Source organism: Poecilia reticulata, linkage group LG4 (assembly GCF_000633615.1).
Source record: "Poecilia reticulata strain Guanapo linkage group LG4, Guppy_female_1.0+MT, whole genome shotgun sequence".
Taxonomy (NCBI): Eukaryota; Metazoa; Chordata; class Actinopteri; order Cyprinodontiformes; family Poeciliidae; genus Poecilia; species Poecilia reticulata.
In genome coordinates this window covers 21,171,590-21,185,020 of record NC_024334.1, presented here as the reverse complement: position 1 = coordinate 21,185,020, position 13,431 = coordinate 21,171,590, and the positions used below count along the sequence as shown (strand labels likewise).

Sequence of the window (13,431 nt, the reverse complement as noted above, 5' to 3'; positions counted from 1 at the left end):
TTTAAGTTCTTCCAAAGTCGCTTTTCTTTTCGCAGTTGAGTTTTTACGCTCAGCAGTCTCACAGCAAACTTTCCCAGCCGGGAAAGTTTGCTGTGCCGGGAAACTTTCCCGGCAAACTTTCCCRGCYGGGAAAGTTTGCTGTGAATTTTTGGTGGTTTTATTCCTTGTCGATGAAGGATTGAATAAATAGTCATCGAACTCATCGTACTCAGTCGTGTCGTCCTTATGACTAGTTATCTCAGTTTGCTGTGAGTTTTTCGTGGTTTTATTCCTTGTTGATGAAGGATTGAATAAATAGTCATCAAACTCATCGTACTCAGTCGTGTCGTTCTCATGACTAATTAAATCGAAAGTGATCCATGGAAGCAGTGTGTTAAATACTTTCCTCATTCCAGTGTTGATTAAATGTGCAGCACCGAAAGTGAGGGGAGACAACATAGCCTGTGCCATACTTAAAATCTTTATCAAACACCTTGCAAAGAGTCAATGAGCTGCTTTGAAATGACCTCCTGTTTTGAGATCCAAGCATTTAGAACCTCAGATGTTCTTTCATCTATGACATAGATCTATGTCATAGATGAGGTCATAGCTACAACGAGTCACTGTAGTTCTGGGGGAATGTCTTGCTTCTGATCGTTGCTATGGACCCCGGATTAGCGGAAGAAGATGGATGGATGGATGGATGGACGGACGGACGGACGGACGGACGGACGGACGGACAAAGAATCTTACTGTTCCCCAGTTAAAAGCGACATTAATTCAGCTTTTCATGATGGCTGACAATGGCTAACCTCTTTTTTTTTAATAACACACACCTTCCCTCGTCCCTCAGACGCAGCATTAGTCAGATTACCGACGTGCTGCTCTCCATCATCTATATGATCCCTACTTCCTCTGATTCGAGAGATCGGATGCAGCGACAGAAAGCAGAGCGGGTCAAACGGAAACACACCAAGCAGTCTTCTTCTGTCACTCTGTCTCCTCTGCTTTATCATTTCTTCTTTTTCTTCCAACTCTGACAAGTTTGCCCTCATCCTCCACTCACTGCTATCCATCCTCCTTTCTGCTCTTCACACTCTCCTCTCTCATTTCCAGTCCCATTTCGCTGTTGTCACGCACATTCCCGTACACACACACACACACACACGCATGCAGCCACGTTGCGCATCAAAACTCGGGCTCTTGTGTTGACACTCCTCGGCAGCTCAGGTGATCGCATTGCAAACGCGCCCACGCCATGCATCACATCAGTCCTGGTTTCAAGTTCACGCCGTGAAATGCGGCAGGACATAAAAATATATGCAGGCTCCCAGCAGCCAGGCAGGCCAGCTGAATTTGATACGGTTCTCAGCACCAGATGGGTCTGAGGAACGGTTCCAGCTGATGAATAATAGATCATCTACCTGTATTAAAGTGAATCGATGCCTGCTTGTCATAATGAATGTTTTAATGGGCTGGAGTGACAGATCTGGGGTACAGCTAAAGGTAACTCCTTATTTGTCCCTTTTTGTTTTTCTCGGCTTCCTTTGAAGGCCAGTGACCCGATTTTATTTTCACGCTTTTTCTTCTTCTTCATCTTTTGCCGCAAAGTTTTATATAATCCACACATTCTTCGGAAATTTGATGCATTTCCACCATTTTGCCTGTCGTGTACCTCACCGTTTGTCTTTTATGAATATTTAACTCCATGACTGTGTGTGCTCCCCCCCCCTCAGCTCTGGCTCTTTGCCCCTCGCTTATGAGCTGTCCAGGACACCAAGGGGCAGCCAGAAACGCTTTTCTTCCGTGCGAGGGCCGTCACCTCGGAAACGCCGCCAGCCCGGCGTCAGACACGCGTCTGTACGTCCTGTGCATTTGAAACGACGCACTTCTCAAAATCAGCAGCCCTATACTGTAAGCTCAGTGAGTCATTCACCGACTCCGGCGTTACATTACAACAAGAAAATGTACGTATGCTCTTGACGCCAGGAAGAAAGCGACGGCTGCGGATGAGAAGAAGAGAGTGATGAGGAAGGACGAATGAACAGCCTGGCTTAAAGTGGACAAAATTTATTCTGTTACGGTTCAAACGCAGGTGTCAAACCGGAACAACAAGCAATTAATTTATTACCAGTGACATGATAAATGATATTGCCCATTTGATGGTTAGTTTGTGTGTGTGTGTGTGTGTGTGCGCGCGCGTGTGTGTGTGTGTGTGTGTGTGAATGTAAGTGCGTGTGTGTGTTCGATTTTGTCTTGTTGCAACCACTGCGTATTTGATCGGCAGTTTTAGTGATATACCAACACAAAGTAAGAAAATAAAAACACTGTTTGCCTTTTTTTCTGTCTTCATAAATAAAACAGTGATTCTTGAGAATAGGGACAAAATGGGTTTTAATTTTCCCAATTTTTTAAAATTTATTTCTCAACCTTATGTATGCAAATATGACAAATAATGTTTTGGAAATGTAAAGATGCTAAGGTGCAGGCTCCCAGTTGCAACATTTTTTTAAAAATTAAATTTTTAATCGACCTGACCCAGAACGTTGTCATCACTATCTGAAAAAAATAAATACAAAATTATTTTTAAAATACCCAATTAGTGATATTTTTACTCATTTTACAGACAAATGCTTCACAAGACACAAAAAAAATATTATTTACAACAACAAAAAGTCCATCTGACGGAGTTGACAGTGCATGACGGAGTTGACACAGAACTGAAGGTGATGATAAACTAGTAAAATGAAAAACTTGATACATGTGAAGTAATGCAATTTATGTAAAATACATTAAAATGAATTAATTGCACATTTAAGTGAGATTTGTCAACAATTTCACTGAAAGAGTCTCAAAAACATCTGACGGAATTGACAAAATACCAAACTACCTCAATTTATATGATGTTATTCTGAAGGCCATATTGTAGCTCATCAGGTCCATGAAATCTTTCTAATACACCAAAATTAAACTTTTAATTCACAAAATTTAATCAAAGTTTTGTAAATTGTCAGGTATAGTGTTGACACTTCATGGTTGTGACGAACAACTTAGGAATAAAGCAGAAGAAAAAACTAAAGAATAACATAAGCTAACCAGAGCTAACTAGCCCGCTTAGCAAAGGAAGAGAAAGGAAGAGGTCACGGGGTCCTCAGAAGTTCTGGTGCCCCACAAGAACGCCTGATTTTTTTTACATTCTTTTTATGTCTGATGGTGTTGACAAAAACTAGGGACACATTTTAATAAATCAATTTATTGATACTTTTATAATTAATTATATGACTACTTGTACTTAATTGTCATAATATATAATTTTAGTATTTCTTTATTTGTTTTAAACTATTATAATATATTGAGTTCTGCTCCAGGACAAGGGTTTTTACAGGCATCATCCACCGACTACAACGTTTAAAATAAAAAAATATTCAGCAAACACAAGGATCATATACATTGTTGTGCTCACATGAACCAGGTTAATTTAGTCAGATATTTGAAAAAATATATATTTTGCGTATATTTTATTCAAATTTTGTGCTTTATCCATAGGACCTGTTTTGTCCCTATTCTCAAGAATCACTGAAAAATCAAAAAGCGGGATTCAAATTTATATCGATCCCCCTTTATTTTGACAGCCCCAAAAAACTAAAATCTAGAGCACCAAATTTCCCTCAGAGGCCATAAATAATTAATAGAGTTCACCGGTGTGTAATTTAATCTTAGTACAAATCCCAGCTGTTCTGTGAAGACCTCAGAGGTTTGTTAGAGAACATTAGAGAAGAAAAAAAAAAACGACATGAAGACCAAGGAACACATCAGAGAGGTCAGCAATGGAGCTATAGAGATGTTTAAACATCCCACAGAGGGCCATTCAATCCACGATGTAACTACGTTTAGCTGTTTATGCCATGAAAGAGTCTTAATAAAAGTAAAAAAAACCCATAAAAAACAATATGTAAAAGAAGGCGCTTTGAGCTGGTGAGACCAAGACGTAGCTTTTTGGTTCGCAGAACACAATGCGAGGTGGAAAACCATCATCCTGGAAGCTCCTTCCCCACTGTTAAGCACGGTGGTGCTTAACAGTGGTCATCAACATCATGATGTGGAACACTTTTCCGTAGCTGGAGCAGGAAAGCTAATCACAGAGATAAACACAGACCTCAACACAGAGACAGAGCTACACTGCAGTGATTATCAAAGTGCGCTGATGTGCTGGAATGGCCCAGTCAAAGTCCAGACAAAGACATAATTGGAAATACATAGTAATGTTTGAAAATTGATGGTTGCAGATGCTCTCAAAACAATCTGAGTGTGCCTAGGCGATGCAGCAGAGAGAGAGTCGGTGAAAAAAGCGGAAAAATGCTTCCAGCCACATATGAACCGGTCAGAAGTACACTGCACTTTTAAGATTTTTATCCACATAAACCATTTATCCACTTCACATTTCCTCTTGTTTTGCAAGATTCAAACTAAACACATTGAAGTTTTTTTCTTATAAAACATTCAGCTTAAAAGTATTTAATACTTTTACAAAACACTGCAGACCTTTTTATTTGGACTGAGTTCTATCCTCTTGTTCTTTGATCACTTTTTTACCCTCGTCCTGTTTGTTTCCCCACAGAACTGAAAGCAGCTGCCAACCTCACCGTCCTGAAACCAAACTTTTGACTTCGGTGACTGTCAGAACTTGTCAACTTTTCTTGTAAAAAAAAAAAAAAGAAAAAGAAGAAGAAAAAATCTCACAGAAACACACTAAACTTGCATCAATGGTTGCAAATTTAATTTAGGCTCAAGGGGCGAATGTTGAGCAAGACCTAGTTGTCTCCCGGAGTGGAGATGAGCCGTTCCCTCCGTTCCAACCATTCAGAGGAACACTGAGGCTGCGGTTTGTTTAGTTCTTCAAGCCATTTCATGACACTACAAAAAGACGCTTCTCAGTGGTTGTTTTTCTCATGCCGCTCTGTGACACCCGGTGACACATTTTCAGCTGCGCGGCGCTCCGTTCTCTTTGTAATTTTATCAAACTGCAGGATTTTCAGCTAACTCTGTGTTTCTTTAACTGCACTGACTGAACAACCTTTTTTTTTTCATCACTTTTTCCACTTTCCTTCATAACAAAAACAAACATGTTTCAGCAAGAGGAGAAAGACTTGCTCTTCAAGATCACATTTCATCTCTGTTGTTCAGAGAAAGACAAGCCATTTTAAAACCAATTTTAGACACAAAGAGAGATGTAAGAGCTTCACCTCTCAAAACAGGAAGTGCATCATCCTTATACGGATTAAGACATGCTCTCCAGATTCGTAGATCTCACCTGCCTGTTGTAGACAAAAACCCAAAACAGGCAAAGTACTCGAAACACTTTTTGCTCATGGGTTATGAATCAGATAAAATCTTTGCCGTAAGAAAAAGAAGACATCTGAAGAATAAGAAAGCAACAAAGTTCATGCCACGGCGACAAGAGATTGCTCAAGCAACGAATCAGCAGGCAGACCATTAAGGTGACTGACGATGGATGTTATTTGTGGGTGTAAAGTTTGTCTGGTCAGAAAATTTGTCATTTTTAGATGGTTTGATTAAATTTAGTTTATTTCTCTGAAAGGGTAAGTAGGGTAGACAGGCCTTTTTAAAGTCCTGGGTAGGGTGCCGGTCTACAACGTCTCTACACTTCTGCTCTCAGAAAACATTTCTTCCAACTTCCTCCACCTCACTGGATAAATTGAAGCCTGAGTTCAGGGCTGCCTCAGCAAAACTCCACATTCAGCCGCAGTCTGGTTCTTGCTGCTGATTTATTAACTTTTTTTCTTTAACATATTCACTAGTTTTGAAATGCGTTAAAACTGACCCGATGTAATATTTTGCGATTGTGACTTTTATAAATTCCCTTGCCGTTTCCAGTGCTGCCTGGGACAACAAGCCATTTAATTGCAATGTAGCATTTAAAAATAAAACAGGTCTGTTACCAGACTAAACACAAAGTTTATTAAGATTTCAGGAACAAAATTCCCAAATCAACTGCAAGTAGCACAAACTCAAAAATGTTCCATCTAGCAAACAAAATTATTTAAAAAATTTAATTTTTTTTTTATTTTGTGCACTGACATGTTAAACTCTGACACAAATCACATATGATATCATATATAATGGAACAGCATCGGCTGTTCAGGCCAGATTCTCTAAACAGTTTATTAAAAATGAGGTTCATGGAGCAATTCAGCATTTCCATTCTGTGATCAATAACTTTATTGGTAACTTCCTCCAGTATTCATTAGTAATGCACACAGTATTTAATTTGATTTGTAGAAATGTTTTTTCCCAAACAATTTCATGAAACCAAAGGTTAAAATCTGCTGCTGCAGTGGTAAAAAAAAAAAAAAAAAGCAGCTCAATGAAGAGCTAAGCTACGTGTTTTTACACCTGTAAACATTCAATATTTTCCCACTAAAAAGAAACGAAGGTATGCTGAGTCAGAGAGCTTTTTAAACTCTTTTAAACATACTTTTTAGTATGTTTAAAAGTGACACGTTGCCCCTCTCCTGATTCCCACCGCCGCCTTCAAATTGAAACACAATGTGACTAAACACGAATCCATGTGTGAAATACGAGCCACGCCGTCAGCAGCAAAACAAAGTGATTGTTTTGGAGTTTTGAACCCACAAACATCCACCGCCGTTCGCACCCGACTCATATTCGCACCGACAGACAGCGACAGCTGGAGTCTGTGGACGTCGGACTCGCAGCCCTGCAGGTCAACCGTGAGGCTTTCATGGCCGACGAAACGCTGACGGCTCCAACACAGAGCTGCTCGTTTGGCCCTCGCTTCGCCGTGTCGCACGTTTGTTTTGCAGTCGTTCATGAGGGCCGTGTACGTCCGAGGGGTTTGTCTTTGTGAGACTTTATTCATACATGCATCCCGGTCATGCATGTCATCCGTTTTCAGCTGTCAGAAATGCATTTGAGCTCTTATTTTTCCGCGGTGAGTTTTCAAAACAAGTTTTAATTTATCGTTCATTTCTTCCCAAGTTGCACTGAGATGACATTACACACATAGGGTCAAATACACACATAAATCCCTATGATATTAGGATAAACGCTCCGCCGTAATTTCCACATAAATCACACACTTTTTGTAGACACCAATAAGCTTCCAGCGTAATTCTGGCTGCATATTTGAACGCTCTTTTTTTTTTTTTTTTTTATCAAAATTTGTAGATTTAACTTGAATGTGTTCTATTGATAACTCACCTGGGTTTGATGTGTGTTTGAGAAAACTGACTGGGATGAAAACACACTTTTGTCCGCATTTTAAATTTGAAAGTGAAGCAAAAGAATTATGAGGCAGTCTTTCATTTCAACTATGTGCAGCAAAACAGCCCCACAGAATAATGCTGCCACCACAAAACAGCAGGTTCCCTTACACTCTCCCCTAAAAAATACTTAGTACTAGTCTGACGTCAAATACGTTTTCTCCAGAAGGCATTTAGCCTTCGTCTTAATGCCTAAATGCCAGGGTAAATACTGGCTTGAATGTGTTTGTTTTGGATATTAGTTTGGAGGATTTCAGTTAATGTTCTGATGTTAAACTGATTTCCCTGTGGTTAATGACACTGGTGTTTCAGTATTTCCCACTTTATGACTGACAGAACAAAGCTTTGGTGGTTCTTGGGTAATTTCCAAAAGCTGCAATTTGGGTGAGATGGAACCTGTCCGATCAGACAACAAGCCCAAGAACACAGCTGACTCATTTAAGTAAGTTAATATTGAACTTTTAGAACACCATTATTGCCATTATTGTGCAAAAACATGGAGATTATGCTAAAAAAAATAAATCAGGTCAGAATCAGGAAACCAAACAGTTTAAACAAACTCAGCTAAATTTGAAAATAAGCCAAAATTGTGCTAGAAGCTCCAAAAAGTGTTTGGTCGATGTGCAACTTGATACAGGATATTTAATCAAATATTTAGTGGGGGGTGTATGAACAAACTGGAGCTTGTATAAATCATTTTCACTACATGTGTGACAGAAAATGTCCACAAGAAAGTCAAACTTTTTTTATTTCATTTTTTTTATTTCGTCCTTTCAAAGCACCAAAGCGAGTCATGATGTTCATGCATGTGAACCTATGAGGCATTCATCAACAAACCTGCTCAGTCAGAATATCAACTCTGATTTTGAGAAATAGAACATCAGATGACATAAATAAGCAAGCTCTCTGTTTATGTGCAACACTTTTTCAGAGTCTGGCTCAGCTGAAGGCGGATAACAACTTTAGGGACTCTGTGCCAGGAGGAGAGCTTCCTCTCAAGCTTCTCATTTCACCCCAGGTCCCCGCAGCTCACACACCGATTAGCACTCTGACACACACACATGCAGAAACACCCACATCCACGAACACTGCCCTTCATCAGATCGTCAATGTCCATCTTTTTCGAGCTCCATCATTAACCATCTGGACTGAAGGGTCACAGTGTGTGTTTGGGTAGTACCTACTCAAACACACACCGATGAGCCTTTGTGGATTTGTCTGTGTGTGTGTGTGTGTGTTTGCGTATCCAGAAGGGGATTGTGTCGAGCAATGAAAAAAAACCCAACAAATAGTACAAGAAGGACATCATCGTCCCTTAAACACTGACTCTGGCCTCAGGCTTCCTATAGACACTGAGTTATCTTTGATGAACACATCAGCTATAAAAAGCAACACACATGTTGTTACGAGTCCTGACCTTAGCTCACCTGCTTTGGAGCTGCACTCAATTAACATTTACCGACAGCTCGTCTGGGCTGGTCCTCAACCGGAGGGAAACGTCCTGGTTTATCTTATTTGAGGACTCGCTCTGACAAAGTCCCTCCTTGCATCTTAATGGACATGTCGGCAAAAACCCGCTAAACCCTTATCGAGTAGTGAAGGGCAGCTTGAGGGGAGTGTGTGTTGCAGGAAGTAAGGTAAGAAAATCTTCAGACTTTCTCAGTTGGACTTACTTTGACTAGGCCATCCCCCCCTCCTCCCCCAAAAAATAAAAAATGCTTTGACCTAATCAGTTCCATTACTCAGTATTGTCCTCCTAGTTGTCCGCTCAAGGCTTATGCAGCCTCTTATGGTTTCATTTCAGAAATGCTCCAGCCGTATTCATGTTTAAAAAAAACATCCACACAACCTGCTGCTGCCACCAGGAGGATCCGCCTCTACAAAGAGTGGAGGCCAAAACCTTGAGATGACGTCCTACTGCCACATGCATGACGTGTTCCCCTTATGGTTTGAGACAAACTTTCAATGGCACCTTTTAGTGACTACAATTCAACAATGCATTTTGTTGCCACTCATTAACAAAGGACAGACTTGTTGAATGCATATCTTTGCACAAGTAAGGCTTCCTTTCCTGGTGGATGGCCACGTCGTGGAAGGTTCGGACTTGTGCTTGACTTGTGCTCCGTGACAAGTTCAGAGTTTGGGATATTGTTCTGTTAAACTTCTCCACAACTTTCTTCCTGACCCGTCTGCTGCGTTCCTGGGCCTTGATGCAGTTTGCTCATTAATTAAGAGCCAGCTTGGCTCTATTAGCTGACTTTAAGAGGACGCCGGTCGCACTGGATTTTACTTAGAGGTGTCAGAGTAAAGGTGTAAAGAAAATTACAAACAATAATCATGTTATTCGACTTCACAGTTATGCACTGTGTGACAAGATGGGTCAAATTAATAAATATTCTTGCAAGGCTGTTTAGACACAAAGAGGACGTGCATGTACATTCACAAAATGCATAAAGAAGCAAAGATGCCATTTATTAGCAGCTAAATTAATAGAACTCTGATCATCTGAGTGAAAGTGTCAATAATAATAGGGGTGCTTTGGCTTATGGATTTATATTTACTCTCCAAGCCAGAAAAAGGAAAAGATGCCGCACAGCAGAGGCATTTTCAGCAAATAACAATGCATAAGATATTTTATGTTGGAATGTTTCTTAAAATGAATAAATAAAAATAACTTGATATGCATTAGGGGTGGACATTTATTGTATCATTTATCATTTATCGTGACAAATTACTTATGATAGAAATTTTTGATTTATTGCTATGATAAATTCAAATGAATGATGTTTAAAATGTCGCAAAACTGTCCTGGCAGGATTGATAGCTTTGCCATTTGCTCCAATGTTTGTTCAATAATAAGTACATCGCGAATATCGAAAAGTTTAAGACCGTATCGCCTACCCCTACATCCATCAACAATGATTGCTGAAAACCCTAATCGGACAGGGTTTTGACCGAACTCACCTTGGAACTTGAATCCCTCTATCTGCACCCACAGGCAGAGGTCCTCGGTGTCACAGTCGCACCTCCACGGGTTCCCGCTGAGGCCCAGAGAGCGCAGAGCCGGTAGTGCGATCAGACTGCTGATGTTCAAGACCGTCAGGTTGTTCCGACTCACGTCCAGGACCTGCAGAGCAAAGTTCTCCGAAAAGGCGTCCGGGTGGATCTCCCCCAGACTCGGATTGTCCGTCATCCGGAGCATCACCAGGGAAGAAAGGGGCCCGAAAGTCCGGTCCTCGATCTGCAGCAGCGTGTTGAAAGACAAGTCCAAGTAGGCGAGTTTCCGCAAGTTCCCGAAAGTGGACTCGGAGATTTCTGTCAGCGAGTTGTTGCTACAATCGAGATAGACCAGATCGGACAGGTAGTTGAGCTGAAGGGCCGGCAGGTCCGCGATGCGGTTGTTGGAGAGGATGAGCTGCCGGGTCGCCAGGGGCAGGTCGTTGGGGAACAGCGTGAGATCCTGTCCGGCGCACTGGACCACCAGCTGGTCGTCGCACACGCATCCGTCGGGGCAGCCGGCTGTGAGCGCCGGAGACGGGGCCACCCCCATCACGAAGATAAAGAGGAAGAGAAGCCGGAGGGAATGGGCGCTGGGCACGGGCAAGAAACGCATGACGAGGCCGCCCAGGGCGTCATGAACTCGGGCTGAGCTGGACCAGCGCTCCCCGGCGGCGCTTCCCGGGCATCCTGCATGAGTCTGGGGAGCGGGGAGAGAGGAGAGAAGCCTGCGCTGGGAGTCCAGCCGTCGCTGCCTGACAGCCTGCCTGATGTTTCTATCCAGCCTCTCTTTCTCTCTTGGACAGACTGTCGGTCAGTCAGTCAGTCACACGCACGCCGGCGCGCCGCCACAAGGCATTATAGCAGAAGGTGACCGGAGAGACCTACCAGACTTTGTCCCACCTGAGGACCACAAAACAGCGGGACGTCGCCAAAAACTTCCTCCGAGTCTCATCTTCGGGCATCAGCCGTCTCCGACAGAGTGCATTGTTTGACTAGTTTCCAAACAAGATGCCACGACTTGCAGAAATCGGCTGAAATCCTGAATGTTGCAGACTACTTTTGCGCAACCTCCCTTTTGTTGTTGTTTGCCTTTTTTTAAATATATATATCTTCGCCTATCAGGTGTGTGTGTGTGTGTGTGTGTGACGCTGTCCTGCAAACAAAACAAAAGCCGATTTCCCCCTCTCCTCGGAGATCGGTGCGTCCTTCCCCGGTGTGACCGCGGCGCTCTGCTGCGCTGTACTGATGCTCTGTCTGCCGCTCAGCGCGCCCCACTGCGCTCCCCCCTCCTCCTCCTCCTCTGCACATACGCGCTCAAACCGCAGCTACACACACACACACACACACACACACACACACACACACACACGGACACACACTTGTACGTGTGTGTGCCCGTGTGTGACTCAGCCATGTAGGTGATTTGTGCTGGTGACGTCACAAGGTGATGCCCTTTTTCAGAAAACCAGACGTCCGGTGAACAGATGCGCAAACAAAATGAGAAGCAGGGCCGGCCCGAGGCAGAAGCGAACCATGCGGCATAAGTCTATTTAACATCTAGTTGTTTTATTATTATTATTAATAATGCAAGGTTATACAGTTTTCTCCAGCATAATGGAGATTAGTGTAACATATACAGCACTGCATCTAGATCACCTGTTGCTGAATGAATATGAAATAATTCATATCACGAATGGCAGATTTAACATGCGTAGCAATAAAAATGTATTACTGATCGTACAAAAAGTTGATATTCATGAACACATTTATAAGTTTGTCAGCTGTTTATTCTCTGTTTTTATGTTTCAAAATCTAGAAAACAAATGTTTGGTAACATTATTGTAATGTCATCATTTAAAACGTTTGATTTTAGCAGTAGAAGAAATTAATAGCTGCCTTTCCATTTCACAATAAAGCAATATGTTACCAATTTAGCTCTAGATTCTTTGTTAAAACACAGTGATGTGATAGTGGAATGTCATATCATCCCATGTATAAATCCATGAAGACAGAGTGCAATATTTTACAGCTTTATATTTTTAAATTGACCCAGTATAAAGTTATCAGACTCCAGTTTAATGATTAATATGTGCTCAGTGCTTCAGCAGAACTAATGCGAAAATAGTTTTAATTACAAAAAGTGATGTTGGTGAAGTCTGAAGGTTCCAAGAGGGCGGATCTTACCGATGTAGGGGTCACTGGAGTTCCAGGAGGAGGTGAGTCTGCCCACGGAGCTGAGGCTGGCGGCCGCCAGGTGATCGATGCTCGGTGAACGACGATCCATCAGAGGGTGAACAGGCAGGTGAGTGCAGGAACAGGTAAACCCGAGAGAATCTAAAAGTGAATTATGTCGACACCAGAATAGATGATATGTTGGGTATAAACCAACATTTCACCGACAGAACCTCATACCAGCTGTGAATTATGGAACTGGAGGTGTCATAGCGTTCCCCATGAATTGTACCACCAATCAGAGAGTGCTCGAAGAAAACCTGAGACCATCTGTAAAAAAGTAATAATAATAAAGAAAATAAATAAAACTGAAGCAGAACTGGATCCTGCAAGATAACAATAAACCTCAAAAAACATTACTAAATCCACCCAGGACTCACTGAGAGTTAAGAAAAAGAAACCAGATCTTAGATTTACTGAGATGCGGCGGAGAGGCTTTGTGAGAAACCACTCAAACGTCTCACAGACGAAAACAAGGAGTGGAGCAAAGCTTTGTCAGACCGACGTCCGAGGCTAGATGACAATGTCTCATTGAAGTTACTGCAGCCAGAAGGCTGAATGTTTTAACTTTGCCTTGGTTAAGAAACACATTTGGTTGCAGTAACAAACTATAGCGAAGATTACACCCGAAATCTTAACGCTTGAGCTTTGAACACGGATGATATGAAGACAACATCAGCTGAGTTTGTGGTAAATCGTCGTCTCCCAAACAGATTCTGTTTAGGGTTCCACACGACACCAAAATCGGTTGCTGTGTTTATGTGGAGGCTGGGGTGTGTGGGGGTTGTTGGACTGTATAAAAAAAATTAAAAAATAATGTACGTAATCCCATGTGAAAGCAGGCGGCATTAGCCACACACACACACGCACACACACACACACACACACACACACACACACACACACACACACACAC

At 42.0% G+C, this 13,431-nt stretch overlaps 1 protein-coding gene across 1 annotated transcript in view; it reads right to left on the bottom strand.

Moving 5' to 3' along the window:
- The window catches only part of lrrc52 (leucine rich repeat containing 52), a 28,903-nt gene extending 16,542 nt beyond the window's left edge, over positions 1-12,361 (bottom strand). Inside the window, exon 1 of the mRNA XM_008407313.2 lies at positions 10,248-12,361. Within this exon, the coding sequence (XP_008405535.1) occupies positions 10,248-10,896 (649 nt within the window). The 5' untranslated portion in view covers positions 10,897-12,361. The remainder of the gene's footprint in view (positions 1-10,247) is intronic.
- Between the last annotated feature and the right edge of the window lie 1,070 nt (positions 12,362-13,431).